The 25,851-nt window shown below is 47.5% G+C and overlaps 1 protein-coding gene across 2 annotated transcripts in view; it reads right to left on the bottom strand.

Moving 5' to 3' along the window:
• TMPRSS4 (transmembrane serine protease 4) overlaps positions 1-25,503 on the bottom strand; it is a 51,241-nt gene extending 25,738 nt beyond the window's left edge. Inside the window, exons 1-2 of one of the 2 annotated variants that reach the window (XM_063635549.1) lie at positions 25,275-25,503; positions 7,689-7,722 (exon numbers count right to left, since the gene is read on the bottom strand). In XM_063635549.1, coding sequence (XP_063491619.1) covers positions 7,689-7,722; positions 25,275-25,277 — 37 coding nt within the window. In that variant the 5' untranslated portion in view covers positions 25,278-25,503. The remainder of the gene's footprint in view (positions 1-7,688; positions 7,723-25,274) is intronic. The other variant, XM_063635548.1, reaches the window with a different exon arrangement.
• Positions 25,504-25,851: the final 348 nt, after the last annotated feature.

The raw sequence follows: 25,851 nt of genomic DNA, 5'->3' as shown, positions 1-25,851 counted from the left end.
GTTTTAACTTCACACACAGAGGCCAGTCAGTGGGGATGTGGAGTGGAATGGTATTGCGTGTAAACTATGACCTGGCACAAAGTAGCTTATCAGTAATGTTTGCCGATACTGTTTTTAAAGTTCCAGCAGCCAGTCTTCAGAATTGTCCTCTTTCCTGTGGCCATGGCCATGATGACATTTTGTTCATGAATTCATGCATGATTTATTTATTGAGCATCTACCTCTGGGAACATGAGATTTGTTTGTTTTCTCCAAGAGTGAGTGATCCATGGGGGGCCATGGGTTCCTGTGTCCAAGGCCAGACATTCTCAGGGAGCATCTGCTTCCCCCATCAGGAAGGAAAGAGCTTTCATACCTAGTTTAAGTTAACGAACCCAGTGAGCTATGAACAGCCTCCTTGCCAGCTGTTGTACCTCCCTCCAGCCTGTCCTGCCCACTGCAGCTAGACAGAGCTTCCTAAAAGCTTGCTTTCATCCTGTCACTTCTTACTTGAGGGCCTACAAGAGACTTCCACATCTGGATTATATCTTTCAAAGCCAGTGTAATTTGGCCTCTTTCTCTGAGCCAAATGGACTTCCACTGCTAGTCTTCACCAACCCCCAGTTCTGCATAGTCACGTTCACTCCCTGGTCCTCGAGCAAATTCAGCTTGTTTTCTGGTTTGAGAGTTCTCAGGCTTGCTCAGGTTGTGGAGCGGTTGGCGCCCTGGTGTTCCTTGGGGACACCGTGGCCTACTCTTATATTAAATTCTGAAGTATAAACTAGGCACCATTTTACTTGCTAAAGATTACTTCATTTGTGGTCATTATTTTTTTTGTTTGTTTGTTTTTCTTCTTTATTGTATTTTTTTTTTTTAACGTTTCTGAGTTGACATTCTTTTTTTTTTTTTTTTTTTATTATACTTTAGGGTTTTAGGGTACATGTGCACAATGTGCAGGTTTGTTACATATGTATCCATGTGCCATGTTGATTTCCTGTACCCATTAACTCGTCATTTAGCATTAGGTGTATCTCCTAATGCTGTCCCTCCCCCCTCCCCCCACCCCACAACAGTGCCCGGAGTGTGATGTTCCCCTTCCTGTGTCCATGAGTTCTCATTGTTCAATTCCCACCTATGAGTGAGAACATGCGGTGTTTGGTTTTTTGTCCTTGCGATAGTTTACTGAGAATGATGTTTTCCAGTTTCATCCATGTCCCTACAAAGGACACGAACTCATCATTTTTTATGGCTGCATAGTATTCCATGGTGTATATGTGCCACATTTTCTTAATCCAGTCTATCGTTGTTGGACATTTGGGTTGGTTCCAACTCTTTGCTATTGTGAATAGTGCCGCAATAAACATATGTGTGCATGTGTCTTTATAGCAGCATGATTTATAGTCCTTTGGGTATATACCCAGTAATGGGATGGCTGGGTCAAATGGTATTTCTAGTTCGAGATCCCTGAGGAATCGCCACACTGACTTCCACAATGGTTGAACTAGTTTACAGTCCCACCAACAGTGTAAAAGTGTTCCTAATTCTCCACATCCTCTCCAGCACCTGTTGTTTCCTGATTTTTTAATGATGGCCATTCTAACTGGTGTGAGATGGTATCTCACTGTGGTTTTGATTTGCATTTCTCTGATGGCCAGTGATGATGAGCATTTCTTCATGTGTCTTTTGGCTGCATAAATGTCTTCTTTTGAGAAGTGTCTGTTCATGTCCTCTGCCCACTTTTTGATGGGGTTGTTTGTTTTTTTCTTGTAAATTTGTTTGAGTTCATTGTAGATTCTGGATATTAGCCCTTTGTCAGATGAGTAGGTTGCAAAAATTTTCTCCCATTCTGTAGGTTGCCTGTTCACTCTGATGATAGTTTCTTTTGCTGTGCAGAAGCTCTTTAGTTTAATGAGATCCCATTTGTCGATTTTGGCTTTTGTTGCCATTGCTTTTGGTGTTTTAGACATGAAGTCCTTGCCCACGCCTATGTCCTGAATGGTATTGCCTAGGTTTTCTTGTAGGATTTTAATGGTTTTAGGTCTAACATATAAGTCTTTAATCCATCTTGAATTAATTTTTGTATAAGGTGTAAGGAAGGGATCCAGTTGCAGCTTTCTACATATGGCTAGCCAGTTTTCCCAGCACCATTTATTAAATAGGGAATCCTTTCCCCATTTCTTGTTTTTGTCAGGTTTGTCAAAGATCAGATAGTTGTAGCTATGCGGCATCATTTCTGAGGGCTCTGTTCTGTTCCATTGATCTATGTCTCTGTTGTGGTACCAGTACCATGCTGTTTTGGTTACTGTAGCCTTGTAGTAGAGTTTAAAGTCAGGTAGCGTGATGCCTCCAGCTTTGTTCTTTTGGCTTAGGATTGACTTGGCGATGCGGGCTCTTTTTTGGTTCCATATGAACTTTAAAGTAGTTTTTTCCAATTCTGTGAAGAAAGTCATTGGTAGCTTGATGGGGATGGCATTGAATCTATAAATTACCTTGGGCAGTATGGCCATTTTCACGATATTGATTCTTCCAACCCATGAGCATGGAATGTTCTTCCATTTGTTTGTATCCTCTTTTATTTCATTGAGCAGTGGTTTGTAGTTCTCCTTGAAGAGGTCTTTCACATCCCTTGTAAGTTGGATTCCTAGGTATTTTATTCTCTTTGAAGCAATTGTGAATGGGAGTTCACTCATGATTTGGCTCTCTGTTTGTCTGTTATTGGTGTACAAGAATGCTTGTGATTTTTGTACATTAATTTTGTATCCTGAGACTTTGCCGAAGTTGCTAATCAGCTTAAGGAGATTTTGGGCTGAGACAATGGGGTTTTCTAGATATACAATCATGTCATCTGCAAACAGGGACAATTTGACTTCCTCTTTTCCTAATTGAATACCCTTTATTTCCTTCTCCTGCCTGATTGCTCTGGCTAGAACTTCCAGCACTATGTTGAATAGGAGCGGTGAGAGAGGGCATCCCTGTCTTGTGCCAGTTTTCAGAGGGAATGATTCCAGTTTTTGCCCATTCAGTATGATATTGGCTGTGGGTTTGTCGTAGATAGCTCTTATTATTTTGAGATATGTCCCATCAATACCTAATTTATTGAGAGTTTTTAGCATGAAGGGTTGTTGAATTTTGTCAAAGGCCTTTTCTGCATCTGTTGAGATAATCATGTGGTTTTTGTCTTTGGTTCTGTTTATATGCTGGATTACATTTATTGATTTGCATATGTTGAACCAGCCTTGCATCCCAGGGATGAAGCCCACTTGATCATGGTGGATAAGCTTTTTGATGTGCTGCTGGATTCGGTTTGCCAGTATTTTATTGAGGATTTTTGCATCAATGTTCATCAAGGATATTGGTCTGAAATTCTCTTTTTTGGTTAAGTCTCTGCCAGGTTTTGGTATCAGGACGATGTTGGCTTCGTAAAATGTGTTAGGGAGGATTCCCTCTTTTTCTATCGATTGGAATAGTTTCAGAAGGAATGGTACCAGTTCCTCCTTGTACCTCTGGTAGAATTCAGCTGTGAATCCATCAGGTCCTGGACTCTTTTTGGTTGGTAAGCTATTGATTATTGCCACAATTTCAGAACCTGTTATTGGTCTATTCAGAGATTCAACTTCTTCCTGGTTTAGTCTTGGGAGGGTGTATTTGTCGAGGAATTTATCCATTTCTTCTAGATTTTCTAGTTTATTTGCATAGAGGTGTTTGTAGTATTCTCTGATGGCAGATTGTATTTCTGTGGGATCGGTGGTGATATCCCCTTTTTCGTTTTTTATTGCATCTATTTGATTCTTCTCTCTTTTCTTCTTTATTAGTCTTGCTAGCGGTCCATCAATTTTGTTGATCTTTTCAAAAAACCAGCTCCTGGATTCATTAATTTTTTGAAGGGTTTTTTGTGTCTCTATTTCCTTCAGTTCTGCTCTGATTTTAGTTATTTCTAGCCTTCTGCTAGCTTTTGAATGTGTTTGCTCTTGCTTTTCTAGTTCTTTTAATTGTGATGTTAGGGTGTCAATTTTGGATCTTTCCTGCTTTCTCTTGTGGGCATTTAGTGCTATAAATTTCCCTCTACACACTGCTTTGAACATGTCCCAGAGATTCTGGTATGTTGTGTCTTTGTTCTCGTTGGTTTCAAAGAACATCTTTATTTCTGCCTTCATTTCATTATGTACCCAATAGTCATTCAGGAGCAGGTTGTTCAGTTTCCATGTAGTTGAGCGGTTTTGAGTGAGTTTCTTAATCCTGAGTTCTAGTTTGATTGCACTGTGGTCTGAGAGACAGTTTGTTATAATTTCTGTTCTTTTACATTTGCTGAGGAGAGCTTTACTTCCAACTATGTGGTCAATTTTGGAATAGGTGTGGTGTGGTGCTGAAAAAAATGTATATTCTGTTGACTTGGGGTGGAGAGTTCTGTAGATGTCTATTAGGTCCACTTTATATAGAGCTGAGTTCAATTCCTGGATATCCATGTTGACTTTCTGTCTCGTTGATCTGTCTAATGCTGACAGTGGGGTGTTAAAATCTCCCATTATTATTGTGTGGGAGTTTAAGTCCCTTTGTAGGTCACTGAGGACTTGCTTTATGAATCTGGGTGCTCCTGTGTTGGGTGCATATATATTTAGGATAGTTAGCTCTTCTTGTTGAATTGATCCCTTTACCATTATGTAATGGCCTTCTTTGTCTCTTTTGATCTTTGTTGGTTTAAAGTCTATTTTATCAGAGACTAGAATTGCAACCCCTGCCTTTTTTTGATTTCCAGTTGCTTGATAGATCTTCCTTCATCCCTTTATTTTGAGTCTATGTGTGTCTCTGCACGTGAGATGGGTTTCCTGAATACAGCACACTGATGGGTCCTGACTCCTTATCCAGTTTGCCAGTCTGTGTCTTTTGATTGGAGCATTTAGCCCATTTACATTTAACGTTAATATTGTTATGTGTGAATCTGATCCTGTCATTATGATGTTAGTTGGTTATTTTGCTCGTTAGTTGCTATAGTGTCTTCCTAGCCTCGATGGTCTTTACAATTTGGCATGTTTTTGCAGTGGCTGGTACCGGTTGTTCCTTTCCATGTTTAGTGCTTCCTTCAGGAGCTCTTTTAGGGCAGGCCTGGTGGTGACAAAATCACTCAGCGTTTGCTTGTCTGTAAAGTATTTTATTTCTCCTTCACTTATGAAGCTTAGTTTGGCGGGATAGGAGATTCTGGGTTGAAAATTCTTTTCTTTAAGAATGGTGAATATCGGCCCCCACTCTCTTCTGGCTTGTAGAGTTACTGCTGAGAGATCAGCTGTTAGTCTGATGGGCTTCCCTTTGTGGGTAACCCGACCTTTCTCTCTGGCTGCCCTTAACATTTTTTCCTTCATTTCAACTTTGGTGAATCTGACAATTATGTCTTGGAGTTGCCCTTCTCGAGGAGTATCTTTGTGGCGTTCTCTGTATTTCCTGAATCTGAATGCTGGCCTGCCTTGCTAGATTGGGGAAGTTCTCCTGGATAATATCTTGCAGAGTGATTTCCAACTTGGTTCCATTCTCCCCATCATTTTCAGGTACACCAATCAGACGTAGGTTTGGTCTTTTCACATAGTCCCAAGTTTCTTGGAGGCTTTGTTCATTTCTTTTTATTCTTTTTTCTCTAAACTTCCCTTCTCTCTTCATTTCATTCATTTCATCTTCCATCAGCGATACCCTTTCTTCCAGTTGATCGCATCTGCTACTGAGGCTTCTGCAATCTTTGCGTAGTTCTTGAAACTTGGCTTTCAGCTCCATCAGCTCCTTGAAGCCCTTCTCTCCATTGGTTATTCTAGTTATCCATTCTTCTAATTTTTTTCAAAGTTTTTAACTTCTTTGCTATTGTTTTGGATTTCCTCTCGTAGCTCAGAGTAGTTTGATCGTCTGAAGCCTTCTTCTCTCAACTCATCAAAGTCATCCTCCATCCAGCTTTGTTCCGTTGCTGGTGAGGAACTGCGTTCCTTTGGAGGACGAGAGGTGCTCTGTTTTTTAGAGTTTCCAGTTTTTGTGCTCTGTTTTTTCCCCATCTTTGTGGTTTTATCTACTTTTTGTCCTTGATGATGGTGATGTACAGATGGGTTTTTGGTGTGGATGTCCTTTCTGTTTGTTAGTTTTCCTTCTACCAGACAGGACCCTCAGCTGCAGGTCTGTTGGAGTTTACTAGAGGTCCACTCCAGAGCCTGTTTGGCTGGGTGTCAGCAGCGGTGGCTGCAGAGCAGCGGATTTTCGTGAGACCACAAATTCAGCTGTCTGATAGTTCCTCTGAAAGTTTTGTCTCAGAGGAGTACCCGGTTGAATGAGGTGTCAGTCTGTCCCTACTGGGGTGGTGCCTCCCAGTTAGGCTGCTCAGGGGTGAGGGACCCACTTTCGGAGGCAGTCTGTCCTTTCTCAGATCTCCAGCTGCATGCTGGGGGAACCACTACTCTCTTCAAAGCTGTCAGTCAGACAGGGACATTTAAGTCTGTGGAGGTTCTTGCTGAGTTTTTGTTTGTCTGTGCCCTGCTCCCAGAGGTGGAGCCTACAGAGGCAGGCAGGCCTCCTTGAGCTGTGGTGGGCTCCACCCAGTTGGAGCTTCCTGGCTGCTTTGTTTACCTAAGCAAGCCTGGGCAATGGTGGGCGCCCCTCCCCCAGCCTCGCTGCTGCCTTGCAGCTTGATCTCAGACTGCTGTGCTAGCAATCAGCGAGACTCCGTGGGCATAGGACCCTCCGAGCCAGGTGCGGGACACAATCTCCTGGTGTGCCGTTTTCCAGGCCCGTTGGAAAAGCGCAGTATTAGGATTCCAGGTGCCGTCTGTTTCCCCTTTCTTTGACTAGGAAAGGGAACTCCCTGACCCCTTGCGCTTCCCGAGTGAGGCAATGCCTCGCCCTGCTTCGGCTCGCGCACAGTGCGCTTCACCGACTGTCCTGTACCCACTGTTAGGCACTCCCTAGTGAGATGAAACCGGTACCTCAAGCAGAAATGCAGAAATCACCCGTCTTCTGTGTCGCTGGGGCTGGGAGCTGGAGACCGGAGCTGTTCCTATTCGGCCATCTTGGCTCCACCCCCTTTTTTCATTTGTGGTCATTATTAACTCATGACCCAGAACTGAGAAATAAATAACCCGTGAAGCAGGATTCGCCATTTTCTTACTGATCTGTTCATATTAATGTGTTCCTTGCTCATTTGTTTTGCTGATCCAGCAGGCTATCAGGAGTAGATATTAATGGTTTAAGAAAATGTAATCGAAGAAAAATACCTCCTTAAATTTGGGATCATTCTATTTATTAACTTAGTTTTCTTCCCTTGGAAATCAGGCAAGCACTGCCATTTTTCATGAAAATGCCTCTGGCCACTGTGAACTCCATGTGACCAGGGACTTCGGCTGTCTTAATTAGTGTTATAGCCCAGCATCCAGCCTAGGGCCTGGCACATGGCAGGTACTTACAGTTTTACTGAAAGGATAAGAGTGACTGAATGAATGAATTGGAGAATCATTGCTTTGGGGATTTTAGGTCTGTTGGTCCTGTTTCCCCAGAGTCCAGGCCTCCTACTTCTAGAATGAATCCTGGAATGTTTGCTGAGTGATGGATGGACAGGTGACTGGATGTCACCCATGGCACTTAGCACTTTGGTGGTGGTGGTGAGGGCCAGGCGCAAGTGGCTTAGGATCTACTTGGTAGCTGAAACTCAGAGGTTAAGGTGGACAAATGAAAGCTGGACCTGAACTTACCGAGGCTGTTCAGAGGTTGATCACTGTCAGGATCCTGTAATTGAAGGAAAAACAGTCAGTGAGTTGAGGCAGGGAGTCTCTCAGGCTGGGGCCAGCAGCCTACGGGAGGTTCTTGGGTCTTGTCTACATTCCCTTCTCCCTGAGTCTACGTTGGGGGTCTCTGTGTTATCCAAACACCTGGTTCAACAGGAAACATTCAGTCATGCACCTGTTTGATCTGTTTCAATTAGTTTACTTATTAGTTTACTTAACTAGTAGCAACTGGTTAGCAACTGTAGAAGCAACTGGTTGCTAGTTTTTGTGTAAATTGCTGAATTCCTCAAGATGATTCTGCTCTACTATCTGTTTTTGTCAATAATTTGTCTATGTTTACAGATACTATATTTCTGTAAAAACTCTGAATAGACATTTTACAAAAGGGAATACTCAATGGCCAATAAGTACCAAACGATGCTTATTGTTTTCATTACTTATCAGGCAAATGCAGATTCAAACCACAATAAAACATCTCTACATAAATACCAAATGGCTAAAATTTAAAAGACTGACAATACTGTGTTGATGAGGATGTTGGGCAACAACAGCTCTCAGACCTTGTTGGTGGGAGTGTAAATTGGTACAAATACTTTGGAAAATGGTTTGGCTGAATCCACTAATGCTAAACATACAACTATTTTATGATTCTATGGTCCAGCAATTCTGCTCCAGGATATAGCCAAGAGAAACGAGTTCAAACGTCTAGCAAAAAAACCTGTGTGTGAAAGTTTGTAGTTGCTCCATTTGTAATAGCTAAACATTGGAAAAACCCAGACGTCAGTCACTGGTAGAGTAGATAAACTGGTATTTTCATATAATAGAATATAATTCAGCAATAGACAAGAATAAACTAATTCTAAGTGCAGTGACATGGATGAATTCCATAGACATAATGATGAAGGGAAGAAAATAGTCACAAAAAGTAAGATTTCACTTATATAAAGTTTAAAAGGCAAGGTTAATTTATAGTGATAGAAGTCAGAATAGTGGTTACCATTGGGGGGGCAGTTAGTTATTGGAAGGAATACAGTGGAATCTTCTGGAATGTTGGAAAACTTCTGGATCTTGTTTTCGACATTGGTTACATGAGTGTTTATATGTGCAAAACTTCACTGGGTGGTAGACTTTAGACTTGAGTGCTTTACTACATAAATGCTATCAACACTATGATATTTCTGAGAGAGTAGTCTTAGGCCACCATCGACGCATGTATACAAATACACGCAAAGGCATTTCTACTTACACCACTTCACGTGTGCACTCAGCACGCACACAGCCACATAGAGTCACATGGAGGAGCCACTGACACAAGGGCTCACATACAAAATACATGCACATACTTTCTGCCAGGCAAACATTAAAGGGAGGATGCTGTCCGGGTTTACGCCCTCTGAACCCTGTGGTCTAGGTCTCCACCCAGGGACTTGCCTGCCCTATTGTGCTGATGTCATGACCCGCCTTGGTGGTGGTTGGAGGAGTCACAGGACCTTGTACATTTCTGGCTGGAGATTTTTTCTGTTCCTCTTGGGAGTGAGAGGGCCTCTTTTAATCTTTGAGTGGGTGACCCAGATTAGATATGGAGGGAGGGTCCCTGGGTGTTGCCTGCTCCAGGGCTAAGCATGGTGGACACAGCAATAGGAAGGAGCTCTTTCTTTCCCTCCCAGATGAGCCTGTAGTCTGATGGAGGGACATGCCTGGCCTTGCCCTTGGGTAACACTAGGCCATGGGTGGCCTTGTGGTGTAGCACACAGCCTGGTCCTGCAGTCTGCATGGGTCGAGTCAGAATACAAGCCCGGCCTCCTGTTAACTGTGTGCTTTCAGGAAAGATCCTTCACCTCTCTGAGCTCCAGGCTTACCCTCTGTAGAGTGGGGACAATAAAACCTGCTTCAAAAGACTACTGTGAAGATTACATCAGTTGTCTGGTGGGAAATGCTGGGCTCTCACATGGGAACTGTCTTTCCTCTGCCCTCCCATTGAAACTGCCTTTGCAAAATGATGACTGAGACAGTGAAACAGATCTAACTTAGCCGACTCCATCTTGCTTCTAACCTCCAAGCTGTCCTTGTTCATTCCTGGGTGTAGGCTGAACTAACTTTGGGAGAAACTTAGTTTATAGTTTAAACAAAGTTGGTAACAGCTCTTTCCCAAGCAGACCTCCTTCTTGTCTGGAGACTAGACTAACATTAGCCCCAAGATTAGAAATTATGGTTTAGCAGTCATGCAGCTGGAGGTTACAAGATTCTGACCCTCCCCAAACTGCTTCTAAGATCAGTGCTTGAGATATTTTGCCGACCCTGCACTTGATGGATCAGCTGGCACCACCCAGATCAATAAGCTGGCTCATCTGATCTAGTGACCCCCACCTAGGAGCTGACTCAGCTCAAGAAGACAGCTCCAACTCCCTATCATTTCACCCCTGACCAATCAGCATTCCTGGCTCACTGTCTTCCCCCTACCCACCAAGTTATCCTTAAAAACTCTGCTCGCTGAATGCTCAGGGAGACTGATCTGAGTAATAATAAAATTGCAGTCTCCCACACAGCTGGCTCTGCATGAATTACTCTTTCTCTATTGCAGTTCCCTTGTCTTGATGAATCGGTTTTGTCTAGGCAGCGGGCAAGGTGAACCCCTGGGGCGGTTACACCATCCTCTGCAGTTCTGTAGCATTTGGTACAGGTGTTCATCACAGGACTTCTCTTGTAGGGTGGTCAGCGTTTCCTTTCCTTTTTTCTTTCTTTTTGATTGCTTCTTTAAATTTAACATTTTATTTTTTAATTGGCCACTCTTTCTCATTGCCTTTGTACCCTTGGTGTTTAGCACCAGGCTAGTACCTAGTAAGGGCTTAATAAATGACTGTGAACTGGACTGAACTTTGAGCTCTGCATTGTAGTTCATTCCCAGCCGTCTCTCCTCCACCATCACCAGGGCTGGATAGAACAGACTGTCTCCAGGCTGAAGATGAGACCCAATCAGGCAACTCTGCATTGTTGTGGCTAGAGTCAAGTTAGGATAATATTGACAGTAATTCACACCCAACTGGCATGTAACAGTTTACAAAGTCCTTTCATCTAACTCTTGTCTAGTCAAGTTGATATCAATTGTCTGCCAACCAGGATGGGCAGCATTAAAGAATTAATTATTAAACTAAACAAATGCTTGTAAAGCATCTACATTGTACCAGGCAGTACTCCAGGAGGATTCAGAGACAGATCAAGAAATCACCCCAGCAAGATGGGGAAAATAGTGCCCAAATAAAACAGCTGAGGGTCTGTCCCTGAGAAGCTTGTTTCTTGGTGGAGAGGAGGGCTAGGGGAAGGGGGAGGACAGGCCATAAACAGATAAACCAGAAAAGATCAGAGAGGGGTAGGGGCTATGCAGAGAGTAATCCAGGGTGAGAGGAGACAGCACCTGGATGGAGACTGAGAATGGGAGCTCCAGGGAGGGACTCAGGATGGTTACGGAGGGTCTTGCTGGTCTCCCTAGAAGAGGTGACAAGAAGGAGCCAAGTGGGAAGGAACAAGCTTGGGGGGCTAGAGGAACTGAATAGAGATGGGCATGGTTGGAGCAAGGCAAGGGCATAAGGAGAGAGGAGGTTGGTGGTAAAAGGACGCCATATGTGTTTGGAAGATACAGACAATAGGCCTCACCGATGGATTGGGTGTGCTTGGGTTTTAGTTACATGGATGAGAGGGTGCTTGCTGAGCTGTGGGAGGCTAGAGGAGTGGCTGGTGGAGCAGGGAAGTGGGCCCTTTCCTGTCAATTCATTCTTTTCCACTGAGTCTACCTGTGCATGCATGCCTGCATTCATTGAGGTAGGTAGGGCAGGTTTCTTTTGTTTCTTGTTAATTTAACAAATATTGACTATACTCCTTTGATGGGCCTGGAATTGTGCTAGAAGCTGAGGCACAAAGGAGGCTTATATTCTGCACTTTCTGGGGCCTTGGATTCCTCATCACTGAACTGAACAATGGCTAATTTTGTGTGCGTGTGTGTGTGTGTGTGTGTGTGTGTGTGTGTGTGACAGAGTGAGAGAGAGAGAGAGACAGAGTCTCATTCTGTTACCCAGGCTGGAGTGCAATGTTGTGATTTCAGTTCACTGCAACCTCCACCTCCTGGGCTCAAGTGCTCCTCCCACCTCAGCCTCTCAAGTAGCTGGGACTACAGGCATGCACCACCACGCCCAGCTATTTTTTATTTTTTTGTAGAAATGAGGTCTCACCGCATTGCCCAGGCTGGTCTCAAATTCCTGGACTCAAATGATCTGCCCACCTCAGCCTCCCAAAGTTCTGGGATTACAGGTGTGAGCCACCATGCCTGGCCCTTAATATGTTTTCAATTGCTATTCACTGACTAGTAGTTGTGGGAAAAAATTCTACACCTGTTTGAAACCAAAAGCAAGAAAGAAAAAATAAACTAAAGCAAAACCATAAGCCAGAATGACAGGGACTGTGACTATCTTGTTAACCGCGGCATCCCTGATGTCTCCTACAATGCCCAGTACATAATAAGTGTTGAAAAAATATTTGTTGAATGAAAGAATTAATGAAAATATCTCAGTTTGAGGACTCAGTCTCAGGTCAGTCTTTACGAAGCTGACTGTGGTATATTCACACAATGACATAGTAGGCTGCAGTCAAAACAAATGAACTATAGTGACACAAAATAATATGGATGGCGCCAGGTGCAGTGGCTCACACCTGTAATCCCAGAACTTTGGGAGGCTGAAGCGGGTGGATCATGAGGTCAGGAGTTCGAGACCAGCCTGGCCAACATGGTGAATCCTTGTCTCTACTAATAATACAAAAATTAGCCAGGCGTGGTGATGGGCGCCTGTAATCCCAGCTACTCAGAAGGCTGAGGCAGGAGAATCCCTTCAACCCGGAAGGGGAGGTTGCAGTGAGCGAGATGGTGCCACTGCACTCCAGCCTGGGGGACAGAGTGAGACTCCATCTCAAAATAATAATAAGGATGATATTAGAATGTAATATTAAGGGAAAAAGTAAGTCCCAAAAGATTACATATAGCACAGAATCTTTTCCATAGAGAAGCAAGGGAATGATGAATATAGGGTTTGGGAAGAACTTACTTGGGCAGGGAGCTTGAAGCACAGCTCCTGGCCTATCAAATATGTACAGCCAATATTTGTTGAATTAATAAACGAAAGACACTTGCCCTACCCACCTCAGGAGAGGGATGGATATGTGTGTGCAGGAGTGGGAACCTCATGGTTAAATGTAGGTTACTATTAAGTCTAGCTTTTGTTGGGGATGGTGGGTTTATGGAGGCTTATTACATTGTTAAAACCAACTAACTAGCAAGTTACAAACGGGCCCTGCATGGACAGATAGTGAAAAAAGGCATGAAGCAAGGATTCTAGCTCCCCCAATGCTATGCACCCAAGGCTCAAGGAAAACATAAAAAAAGCCATCACTTGGCTATGCTGAGTGGCTTGAGGAAGTCAAACTCATGTCCTCACCATGCTCTGCCCTTACTGTTGTGCTGCCTGAGTGTTGTGCTGCCTGAGTTTCCCCATGAGTAGCTCATTCTTTGGCTTTTCTTGAAGCTCTTTGGCAAACATCTGTGACACAGAAAGATCAGAGATGATGGATAGATACACTTCTGGAAGAGGAGCTGCAGAAGGTCACGAGTACTGGGGCTCATGGGCAGGGAGGTAGGTGCATTTTAAGCCTGTGAGTGTCAACTGGGGGCCATCAATGTTGATGACATCCCTGAGCAGGATAGAAATAGGGACTTATGGCCAGCTGCATCTCTTCTGAGCCCAGAAGCAACAATCTTGAGCTAAGGAAAGGAGAGAATGGGGCTGAGAGATGTGGGTACCAGGTAAAATTCAGAGATCCAGCCAGACCCCATCACCATGGTGGGTCCCTGCCATGATCAGAAGATGCAAAGCTGAAATAAGGCAACTTCCTTATTTTCAGATGAGAAAACAGAGGTCGGATAGAATTGTCTTAACCTGTAGTTAATAGAGGGAAGGAGGAAGTTGAGAGGTCAACAAACAACACATGTGCTTCCTTCTGCTTTGCTGGAGATGTATTTATTTACCCCCAGCTTGAACTCAGCTTCTGGCTACAACTGTTGCAGCCCCAGCCCAGCCCAGACCAAGCAAAGGCATTGGCCTTTCCCTTTCTGTTTGGGCCACTGGCTGGCCCAGGCCTGTCTGCTGTGTTGATTCAGTCTGCTGCAGAGCCCTGACTCATGGGTCCAGCCCAGCCAGTGTCTGACCTGCGGCTCATCTGGGAATGAAGCTCCTGCTGTCTGCAGTACAGTGGAAGGGCGAGAATGCCCAGGCCCCCAGGGCCCAGGTAGGGGGTAAGGTGGGGAGGCAGAAGTGGGTGGGTGTTCGATCGCTGGAAAACCTGCCATTGCCTGATCAACTCAGAGAATCTTCTTTTCCTGCTTCTCGGTTTGTCACTGGCAGCAGGAAGACATTAATCCAAGACCCAAATATGGAGGCAGAACCATTGGTTATTGCAGTGGAGTAGTATTATATAATTTACAATGTCTTTCTTTCATAAGTGCTGTCCTATATAATCCATGGAACAACCCTGAGAAACTGTCCCCATTTTACAGAAGAGGCAGCTGCTATGGCTTTGGAGCAAGTAAGGAACAGATCTAGCCCTTCGGGCTGGGTTTCTGGACTTGGTGGACTGTTGGTTTCATTTCCTGGTGGTTTCAGGAACTCATTTGGATAACAGTCATTAGCTGGTGCTGGGTCCTTTTGAATCTCTCCTCCCTTGCAATGCAGCCTTGTTGGATATAATCAGCATGCAGTCATCATGCAGAGATCGCCCCCAGCATCTCCCCAGCTCTCCCTTGGTGTGAAGGCAGAGTGACTTTGCTCAGTTCTGGGTTCTGCCATGTCATCCATGAATGGGGTCAAGAGACCTCCCTCAAAGAGCATGTTGGGAAAGGGGCCTATTGCAGAGCTTGGTTCCTAGGAGGGGCTTTATTGATATTAGCATTCGTTCTTCCCTTTCTTCCATTAAGTTCCCACCTTTCTCACCTGCCTCTTCTTCCTTTATTCTTATTCCCCACCCCTACCACTGTTTTAGATCATGGGGAACCTCCTGGTTGGGATTAGCTCAGCTCCAAAAAGCAAACGGACATCTTAAGGTCAGCTTCCTTTCCAGCTCAGAGAGGATGAACCCAGATACAAGGCAGCTCTTGTTTTTAAATGGAGTGAAGATTAAGTGGCTGCAGAGAAGCCACCAGCCTGGAGAGTATGAGTTCTCACCTTGCCTTGTCTTCTGACTTGCTGTGTGGCTTTGGGCACACTCCTCAATGTCTCTGAACCTCAAGATCCCTTTGGGTAATTGGGAACTGCCCTTCAGAGATGGGTTGAAAGAGTTAATACCCTCACAGTGAAACAGGCAAGTCCACCAGGCTAGTAAGGAGGGGAAGAAGAGGAGGCAGCTCAAGGAGGCCAAAGGAACAGAAAGCTTGGCTAGCTCCTGTCTGCTTCCCTTGCCAAGCAGCCTGTCCCTGGGGCCTGATTTCTCTGTTCCTCTCTGCAATGCTGACTTGGCATTGCCTTGCTCTGGAAAGAAGTCAGTAACGGCAGAGCTGGAATGACTGGAGTGTGGACAAAGAGAGAAAAGTAGGGGCACATAAAAGGGGCCTCCTGGCCCTGTTCCTGTCTACGGCAGCTTCAGTGTTCCCTGGAGTCCAAGGCCCTGGCTTCCCACGGTCTCATAGGAAAACCTAGAGCCAGAGATGCTGCTGTTGCTAGGTGATGGGATAAACAGGTCCTTTGAGGCTTGGGAAGGTGGCAGCTAAGTTGCTGAGGCCAGTAACAAGCAGTGGGGAAAACCCAAGGGAGGGGGTGGGGAAAGTTCTTCGGGTAGGCCAAGAGACCCAGAGGTGCTCACCGTCAGCTTGCAGAGTGGGGCCCGGCCACAGTGCTCCTCTGAGGGAGCCTCACTCTGCTGTCTGATCCTGGAACCTGCATCCCTCCCCCAAACCAACGGCAAGCAGCTGTGTCCTCACCACTTGCAGCTGGAATAGGCAGTTTTATGCCTTTGCTGCACTGGAAACAGGGCTCTCTCTCTTGGATGTCTCAGCCATGACAGGTAAGGGGAGGAGAGGGTCACTGAGGGCTGGAAGATCATGGGGCAGGAGAGGAGGGAGTGAGTTTCCTGAGATGAGCCTGGTGGTGATGCAGCAGCCTAGAGTGCATGGGAGGTCCTCAGAGATGACTGTCATGCCTGCTTCCAAGCATCCTGGGATCGCACCTGTTACTCCGTCTCCAGGCAGGTTGGCCACTAGCCCAGGCCATATGCAGCTGGGCATCTAAGCTCTCGCGCGGAAATTCAGGGAGCATCCTCGCAAACACTGTCTTGCATTGAGGCATTCTTAGAGCAGCACATTTTCCTTTGGGTCTAACCTCAGCCTCGGCTGCTACATTAGAAACCATTTTGCCTTGTTCTAAGCCACATAGGTGCTGACCTATTGGCAATTTGAGCCGAGCACCTCAGCCCCCATCTCAGCACATAATGGCTCCAGGGCAGGGCCTGGGGCAGAAGGGAGGGGTCAGGCAGCCTGCCATTATCGCCTGCCAGCCTGCTGTTCAGCTCCCATCATTTAAGAATCAGCTTTTGTGTTCGGGCGTAGCTCTTAGGTTCAGGTAGGGCTAGGGAGGCAGGGAAGATGTAACTATCCCTATTTCACAAATGGAGAAACTGAGGCACGGCACTTATGCTCTTTCCCCAGAGACAATGTGAAGGGCAGGAGTGAGGTATTTGTACATGCCCATTGGGCTAAATTAAACTGAAGACAGACCTGGTTCCCTCTGGAGGGCCCTTGCTTCCAGGCGATGCTGCTGTTTACTGCAATGCTTAGGAATCCCTCTGCAATCCTTCTCTTTGTCCTAGGGGAAGCAGCCCATTCTCTCCCAACTTTCTGAACTCTCAACAATTCTACTTTGCTCAGCTTTCCCTCTGTTCCAGAGTGGTGGGTCCATCCGAGCCCACCTTCCCCTCCTGGAAGGGTCTGATAGGAAGGAAGGTGCCACCATCTTTGCACACCTCAGGACGATGCCTGGGCAATGGTGGAGTGGACTTGAGAGGGCCAGCAGGGGTCCCGCCACACAGTTCAGCCTTTCAGCCTGACAGGGACCCTCATGGGTTTGCCATTGGGAAGGGCTGATGGATATTAAAGCTTAGAGGGGTTCTCTCAACTTTGCAATTTACCTGAACTGAGGAGCTGCCATCCGTGGAGCAGTCTGATGTTAATTTTAAAAAGTTCAAAGACAGAGTTTATACCCTCTTTCAAGAATCGTACTCACTTTTGCTTGTCCTGAATTGTCCTTTAAACTTTAAGGGGGAGGGAAATGGCAGGGAGGGAAAAGGAACTGACTGGGGCTGACTCCAGCCAGGAGTTTGAGACCAGCCTGGCCAACATAGTGAAACCCCATCTCTACTAAAAATACAAAAAAATCAGCTGGGTGTGGTGGCGGGCACCTGTAATCCCAGCTACTTGGGAGGCTGAGGCAGGAGAATCGCTTGAACCCAGGAGGCGGAGGTTGCAGTGAGCCGAGATCGTGCCACTGCACTCCAGCCAGGGCAACAGTGTTAGACTCTGTCTCAAAAAAAAAAAAAAAAAAAAAAAAAGAAGAAGAAGATCTGACTCCTCCATCTGTAGAACAACTTTGAGCAAGTCACTCAACAGCTCCTGGACCCAGTTTCCTTCTTTGGAATGTGGGTACAATAAAAGCGACTTCACAAGATGATGGGGAGAAAGCTTCTATAAGATGCGCCACCCGCTCAGCACCATGCACTTTTTCAGCACCTTTGCAAGCCCCGGGAGCCCCATCTGGTCCTTGCATGATTTTACAGAGTTGCTCATAGTCCCCTAGGTTGGTCTTTGCAGTTTGAGAGGTCTCAGCTGCCTTGATCAGAAGGGGGTTGTCCCTTGATCCTGTGCCTCCTGAATTCTGAGGCAGGAACACTGGCCTGAATCCAGCTCTGCCTCTTCCCAACCATGAAGTCTTGAGCAAGTTAATAAATTGTTCTGAGTCTCAGTTTTCTCATCTGTAAAATGGGGAGAATATGATGTAACTCACAGCGTTGTTGGTGAGAATTATTGACACATGTGATGTGCCTGGCTTGGTGCTTGAAACATAGAGGAGTTTAGTAAGTGAAAATGAGTGCTTTCCGCCCCAATTACCCTACAGGCATGGAGAGCAGAACTCCACACATGTTCAAGGAGGGTCTGCACTATGGTTCCGTACAGGGGCAGGGTTGAGGATTCTCATTTGTTCTGGAGGCCCCAGTGATAACCAGCCTTGGTGGGCTGGTGCGGCTGCTGCAGCCAATCTCCTGGCACAGGTTTCAGTGACTCCTAGATCTGTTTCCTGTGAACTCTGAGCTCAGGATCCTATAAATAGTGCTTTAATAGTGCTTCAGTGTCTTCTCTGCATCTCTGACTTTGCAGTTGCATAACCTGAAGTTCCTTTCTTGCTTTCCTGCCCACTCACATAACTCGTTGAGTGCTTCATGAAGTTCTTCCTTGCTGAAATTTCATTTGCTAGGAGAGGCTGTGTTTTACAGTGCACAGAGCACAGGCCGTGGAATCCTGGCCCAGCCTGGGTCTGAATCCTATTTTCTCATCGGCCTGAGGCTTTAGGCAAGTTTTTGAACCACCAAGAACCTCAGTTTCATGTGTGTGTGAAAAAGAGGGAGAGAGAGAGAGAAAGAGAGATGCAGTAAGTCTCCCTCCTAAGGAGCCCCAGTTATGCATAGCATATACTACATTGCCTGGTGCACAGTAAGAGTACGATAATTGTTTTTTGTTTGTTTGTTTTTTTGAGACGGAGTCTCGCTGTGTTGCCTAGGCTGGAGTGCAGTGGCGCTGTCTCGGCTCACTGCAACCGCCACCTCCCAGGTTCAAGCTATTCTCCTGCCTCAGCCTCCCGAGTAGCTGGGATTACAGGTGCCTGCCACCATGCCCAGCTAATTTTTTGTACTTTTAGTAGCGATAGGGTTTCACCATGTTGGCCAGGCTGGTCTTGAACTCCTGACCTCAGGTGATCCACCCGCTTCAGCCTCCCAAAGTGGTATTACAGGTGTGAGCCACTACACCCAGCCAAGAGTACAATAATTGTTAACTGTAATAATAATAACAACAATAATAGTTTACTTATTTAGTAAGGCACCTTTCTGGGCCCTGGAGACCTAGCAGTGAACCAGAGGTAAAGCTCTTTTGCCCATGGAGTATATTCTTTTTATTAATTATTGATAACAATATTAAAATAGAACCTGGGAAGTTCATGACATAGCAGATACTCATAGTCAAAAATTTTTTATTGTTAATGGGAAGGAGCTTCATAGAGGGCCTGTCATGTATGTAATAGGAACTGAACAAAGAGCGAATTTTATGATTTCATGGGCCCCGGGGCTTGGCTTCAGCAGGGGACTCTGTGGACTAAGTGCATCTGGGGAGAGTGACCAGGGCAGTTGGGACCGGAGGTGATGTCGTGTGACCTGTGTGAACTCTCTCGGAAGAGAGGGTGGAACACGCAGTTCAGAGAAGCAAGGACCAGTGGAAGCATGAAAGCTTCAAGTGTGTGTGGCCGTCTGAGAAAGGCAAAACACAATTCGAGGAGGAACAGGGGAAGTTAGAGAAAGTCTTTTCTCCTGGCAAAGGAAAGATTGTTTTCAGCAACAGTAGCTTCTAGAAACAGATGTGTGAGCAAAAGCTGGATTGTGAAGGTTTCTGTGGCAGATGAGGGCCAGGGTCAGATAAGGGCTCTGAGCACCCCTGGGGGATTCGACCAAGACCCCCAGCGGTGCAGCAGAGGAGAGGGAGGCAGGGCAGAAGTGGCGGGGGTGGGGGACAGTCCTTTCAAACACTGCAGCTCTGTTTTTCTCTCTGTGTCCCATATGGGGGTTCTGCATTTGATTTCAGTGGAGCAAAAGGCTCCGAGGTCAAAGTACGCTTGGGGAACCCCCTCGCCGAGAAGACCTCTAAGGTTTTTCCTTAGGGTCTGTGATTCTGAAGAGCTCACTCTCAGCCTGAAATTTCTCTTGTCTCCTCCCACAGATAGGATTAGTCCTAGGCCTGATCTACTTATAATATTCTCTCTTTAAATCAATTTTCTATCCTTAATGGTCTCCTGGTAATTTGGGTTTTTTTCCCTGAGCAGCATTGGGTATGAAACTTTAGTTTAGTCTTCTTGAAAGTCCAAGTTAATTATAGCTACTGGTTTTCCCTTTGCCCTTGGCCGAATGACCCTTTTCAAGTCATGAACCTCTTTGAGCCTCAATTTCTTTCTTTCTTTCTTTTTTTTGAGACCGAGTCTCACTCTATTGCCCAGGCTGGAGTGCAGTGGTGTGATCTTGGCTTACTGTAACCTCTGCCTCCTGGGTTCAAGCAATTCTCGTGCCTCAGCTTCCCGAGTCGCTGGGATTATAGGAGTGAGCCACTGTGCTCGGCAAATGTTTGTATCTTTAGTAGAGATGGGGTTTCACCATGTTGGCCAGGCTGGTCTTGAACTTCTGACCTCAGGTGATCCGCCCACCTAGGCCTCCCAAAGTGCTGGGATTAGAGGCATGAGCCGCCACACCTGGCTGAGCCTCAATTTCTTCATCTGTAGAATGAGGATTACAATGTCTCAGAGAGTTGTATTAGACTGAAGGGAGATTTTGGATGTGAAAGTGCTTCTTGAAGCCCAACATGGTGCCCTTGTTGCATTTGGATAGAGATGCAATGCTGCCACTGTAGCTATTATTCTCTTTAAGACCACCAGTGACTCCTACGTGTCCAGATAGGTTCTCCCAGCAGCCTGGCAGGACCCTCCTCTCTGGGGACTGGAGGTGTGATCGTGAGTGATGTCAGGGTGGAGATGGGATGAAGGTGAGGGGGCTCACCTTGGCGCTATAGTTACCCACTTCTTGTGGACATCAGTGAGTGAGTGAGTGTCAGGCTCTGCCTGGGGTGTGGGAAAGCAGTTTCCCCTGCTCCTGTTCCATCTGTGGAGTGCACAAAATTGAAGGCCTAGATTTTGCATATTCTCTGAATCTTCCATGGTATCTTGCCAGTACCTAGCACATAGTAGATGCTCAGGGAACACATGCTGAATGAATGAATGAATGAATGAATGAATGCATACAGATTTAAAGGAAGAAACTGAGACAGCAGGATATGCTGAAAGCATTGGTTGGCTCAACTGCACCAGCGGGCGAAGCCCAGCCAGACTGATGTGCAGGACATTTTGTGACAGGAGATGCCACTGCCACCCCTGGACAGGTGCCCACTCCTGGACAGGGGCCATCGTGTCTCTCACCCTCTTCCTCAAGTGTTCCTTTCATCTGCTACCCTTCGAGAGTTTTTGGTTGCATGTGGATTACGCGAGGAAGCTGGAGGGTGCTCTGGGGGCCACGGGCTGGGGAGAACTGTTGCGGTTTTCCGTCTTGTTTACACATTTCTCTGCTGCCGACGTGCCAGTTAGTCAGAGTGGCAGGCTGGGAGGTGGCGTTAGACGTGTCACAGGGGAATTGCCACATTGGCTCTGCCCCATTCTTCCCCTTCCCTATCACCAGGGTTTCCCGGCAGGCTCAGACCTGTGCCTCCCTCACGCCCATCCCCCTCTGGGATAAAAACACCTTGGTAACCCCTCAGATACAATCTGGCATGTTTTCCAACTGGACTTGGGATGAGCCTTGTTTTCAGTGTCAGATAAATCAGAAATTGGTTATAGAGGATTCCATCTTTGATTATTTATCTGTCATGCATCAGTCCACTCATTCATTCATTCACATTTACTAAGTGCCTAGTCCATGCCATGGATGGCATGCCCTGTGCTAGATTTGCGGCTAAAAACAGAAAAGACACAGACCCTGTCCTCAAGAAGCTCCCATTCTGGTGGCAACAGGTTTATAAGAAAATGTGGCCGAGGATTGCACTTTAGGTTTGGAGGAGTTCACTGTCCTGGGGAATCCTTGCTTGGGAACTTGAAGAGTTTTATTGAGGCTGATGTTTTCACCTGAGCAGGAAGGAAGGCTGAGGGCAGAATAGGCATCTGGGAAGGCTGAGGCCATGGAGATTTTCAGGCCTGAGAGCATTTGTCTCCTGCTGCCCTGGGGCAGTTCTGGGGCTTTGGGAAGCTTGTCGGCAGTTCCCCAGCCCTGTTTTGTGTCTGTTTTTCTCATCTCTCCCCCTACCCACGACCCCCTGAGCTGGTCTCTCCTCATTTCTTATATTCAGCTCCTCAGATCTCTTGGGCTTTGGCATGGGTCTGGGCTAGGGAGGTGGTTGCTGGGTTCTCAGCTGCACTGAGGGAAGACTGAGAGGAGGAGAGGAGGCCTGGGGGCATGCAGGAGCCCTGACATCTAAACCTCTTCTCCAGGGAAGCACCCAGGCACAGAGCTTGACCCCCAGGGTCAGGCGGGAAGCGCCCTCAGAGATGGACAGGGCCTGGGGATGCAGCTTCCACCTCAGCAGGTGCAGCTCCCACGGCCTGGAGTGCCAGAGCCTTTGCTCCAGCCACAGCACGAGAGCTTCTTGTCCCTATACTACCACTCTTTCTTGCTGTTCACACATGCAGTCCCCTGTGTCTGGAGCTCCTTAATGCTTTCCCTGCCTGGAGAGAGCCTGCTCATCCTTCAAAGTCCACTGCAAAGTTTCTCCTCCAGGACAATTTCCCGACTTCCCTAGAGAGAATCTATTGCCTTTTCAGCTCCAGGGGTACCTTGTAAGCATTGCTGGTGTTATACTTGTCACACTCTGTGTTGAACACCTGCAGGCTGAAACCTAGGTATTGTGTCCTCCCAACCCCCAGCCCCATTTAGAGGCTGGCCGATGAAAGGGGCTGATTAAATGGTGTCTGGCTGGAGCTTCTTTCTGGGGGGAGGTGGTTACAGTGACACTAGGCCCCATCACCCAGGTGTCGAGGATGCCAGGAGAGCAGGCAAAGCAAGCAGACCCTCCTTGCCTGTCTTGCCCTTTAGGACCTTCCCACTGCCCAGCTCAGTTTACCACCTCAGGGCCTAGGATGGCACTGCCGGGGCCGAGTGGGCTTCTGGATTCTGTGCCCCAGTCAGGGTGGACTCTGCAGTGCTCCCAGCAGCCCACTGCCCGCAGCCTGGCTCCTGACTGCCACATTTCTGAGCCCGGCCAAGCCCAGCCAAGCCCCTTGAGTCTGTACCAGGCTGGCATGGAAAAGAGGAGGTGGGAGGGAGGACCAGCTTCCTCCAGAGCAGCTGGAAGCGCCAGGGGGTTGACCTCAGGTGTTAACACCCACGTCTGGTGGCTCAGGGTGCGTTTGGGTCTCCAGAACAGTAATGAGTCAAGGCCAGGATAGCCAGTCCCAGGGTCCCTGACTTCCCTCCAGGCCTCAGCTATGGAGTAGTTAGCATGGGACTCATTTCCTTCAGGGACAGGGCTTGGGCTCTGACCTCTGCCTGGGCCTGAGTCCCTGCTCCAGCTCTCCCTAGGAATACCCCGCTTAATGGGTTCTGGGGAGAGCCCTCGTTAAGACGCAGCAGCTCAAAGGACCCTGACTGTCACAGAGAGGAGCCTGTGGGGATGGAAGGAGGTAGGAAATGGAAGGGAAGGGAGGGCTGAGCCTGGGCGTGGAGATCCCATCCTCCCCTCAGGGCTGGGAGCTATGGCTGTCTAGGGTTATTAAGCACAGGCTTAATGACAGGGTTATTAAGCACAGGCAGTATAATGGCTAGCTCCGGGGCTAGAAACTTCTTGACCATACCATGGAGATTGGCCATGCTGCTGCCTTGCCTTTGGGGCCCCAGGCCTGACCTAACCCCTCCACCAGTGTGCCCACCTGCCATCCCCCACTCCTCCAGCAATGCCCAGCTCCATCCCTGGTGGCAAAGGGTCTGTGTTCGGTGTACTACCAGCTGTCATTTCCTAACACAGACTCCTCTTTAGTCCTAAGTCCTTACATTTGTGTGGGGCTTCATGGTTTCCAGAACCTACTCACATGTATTAGCCGTGTAATCTCTGCGACCCCTGTGCGTGTGCTTGGGGCTGTTGTGGGTCATATCATTTCCATGGGCAGGGGAGAAGGTGAGTCTCAGGAAGATGAATGCCTCAAGACAGCAGAGCTAATCAGGGAGCTGGCCTCAGCCTTCTGATTCTGCAGTTAGTGACCTGCCCTAGAAATGATTCCCTTCTCAGTTGCTCCCCAAGAGACACCCCAGGTCTCCTCAGTGCCTGCCACCCAGAAGCAGCTCACAGCTAGGTAGGCTCCACAGCTGCTCTCCTCTTCTGGGAGCCCCAGGCGATACAGCATCTCTGCACACAGGCCAAACTTTGGGGCGCCTCCTTGGTTGGGAAAGCAGGAAGCTTGTGCTTTGATCCTGGCTCAAAGGGAAGCCCCTTCCCCTTTCTGATCATCAGCTACAACCGCACAAGGAATTGTTCTTGCCAGAATTTTCAGAAGAGTGTTGTGGGAAGTGCTCAGGTTGGGAATAGAAGACAATCACTCGAGGGGCCCCTGCAGGTCACATCCTTCCCCCTTGGACAGTGGCTTCTCCTTTCCTCTCTTCCCTTCCCTTTCACTTTGGTGGCTGGGCAATTGCTGCCTCTTGGCCAAGGATTGGAGAAGGAAGACCCCTGGGTTCCTCCTCAGACCCAGTTATTATCTCTTCCCCTCCCTGGCCCTCAGCTGTCCTCCTTGAAAGATGGGGTTGATTCTCTTTGCCCCAAGACAGCGAAGACGTTCCAGGTATTCAGAGGAGAAGGAGGAGAGAGGGTGAGGGCATGAAAAGAGACCAAGTAAAAGATCTCCACAAACACCCTAGATTATTTGGAAGCATCTCTGCACTGTTTTCTTTTCTTTCTTTCTTTTTTTTTTTTTTTTTTGAGATGGAGTTTCACTCTTGTTGCCCAGGCTGGAGTGCAATGGCACGATCTTGGCTCACCGCAACCTCCGCCTCCCAAGTTCAAGCGATTCTCCTGCCTCAGACTCCCAGGTAGCTGGGATTACAGGCGCCTGCCACCACGCCTGGCTAATTTTTTATATTTTTAGTACAGACGAGGTTTCACCATACTGGCCAGGCTGGTCTTAAGCTCCTGACCTCAAGTGATCTGCCCGCCTCGGCCTCCCAAAGTGCTGGGATTACAGGCGTGAGCCACCGTACCTGGTCTCCACTTTTCTTTAAAAAGAAAAGGAATCAGTTTCCCCAGGGAGTGGCAGAAGGCCACCATGGCATCAAAACAGCCCTCTGCCGGAAAAATAGTGCCAACCTCTAACCAACAGACCTGGAGACACTGGGCAAAAGAACATGCAGGATTCAGGAAAGAATAGTCAGGAAGGACAGCCCTGGCTCTGTGCTCAGCTTCTTAGGTGAGCTGGTCCAAGGACCATGGCAATGGCGGAAGAGAGGAAGGCAGGTGGGTATGAGACGTGTACCGGGCTGGGGTATGGGGGGATTTGGGTGTGGCCTCTTTTTTTAACCTAGAAGGTGTCACAGAATTCTCAGCTGATGAACGCTCAGGCTGCTTGAAGGGCCTTATATGGGGAGACCCACCCTCCCCGTGTCTTGGGAGCAGAGGGCCCCCACACTCACCATGCTGGCTCTGTGATCCTCCCGGTCTCCCTGTAGCCTGGAGCTGAGATTGTCACCCCAAGGCAGCAGGAGGGCCTCCCCACACAGGTCCTGGCTGGCCAGCAGGTCAGAAGTCCCTGGTCAGCACTGGCTGGAGGTGGTCTGAGTGCAGGGCGGGCCTTGGTCCCTCACGCCCAGCATCCTTGTCCGCTTAGCAAGCTGCTGCCTCTCTCCGCCGTATTCCAGGAGTGAATGGGGGACTGTGGGCAGCTTGATTAAAACAGCCCTACATGTGAAGTTGCCAAACTGGAATGATTATGTGTCTTGTAACCTGACACCTATCTTAGGGGCTGGAACAACACCTGAAGTCATTCATGGGCCCTTCGGCCTCAGAACAGGTGACACACCTAAGATGTCACAAAAGCCTTCCCGCCTGAATGACTTCCACCCAACCGGGTGTTCGCTGAGGGCGATGCCAGAAGTTTCCACCCCCCCCCCACCTTCTAGGTGCATGACTTCTCACTGTGTGGGTGCTTTGGTTTGGGGTTGTGGGAAGTTGGAGTGGTCCGGGGGTTGGGCGACAGAGTTTGTAGCTCAG

Source organism: Symphalangus syndactylus, chromosome 3 (assembly GCF_028878055.3).
Source record: "Symphalangus syndactylus isolate Jambi chromosome 3, NHGRI_mSymSyn1-v2.1_pri, whole genome shotgun sequence".
NCBI lineage: Eukaryota > Metazoa > Chordata > Mammalia > Primates > Hylobatidae > Symphalangus > Symphalangus syndactylus.
This window is presented reverse-complemented; position numbering and strand designations above follow the sequence as displayed.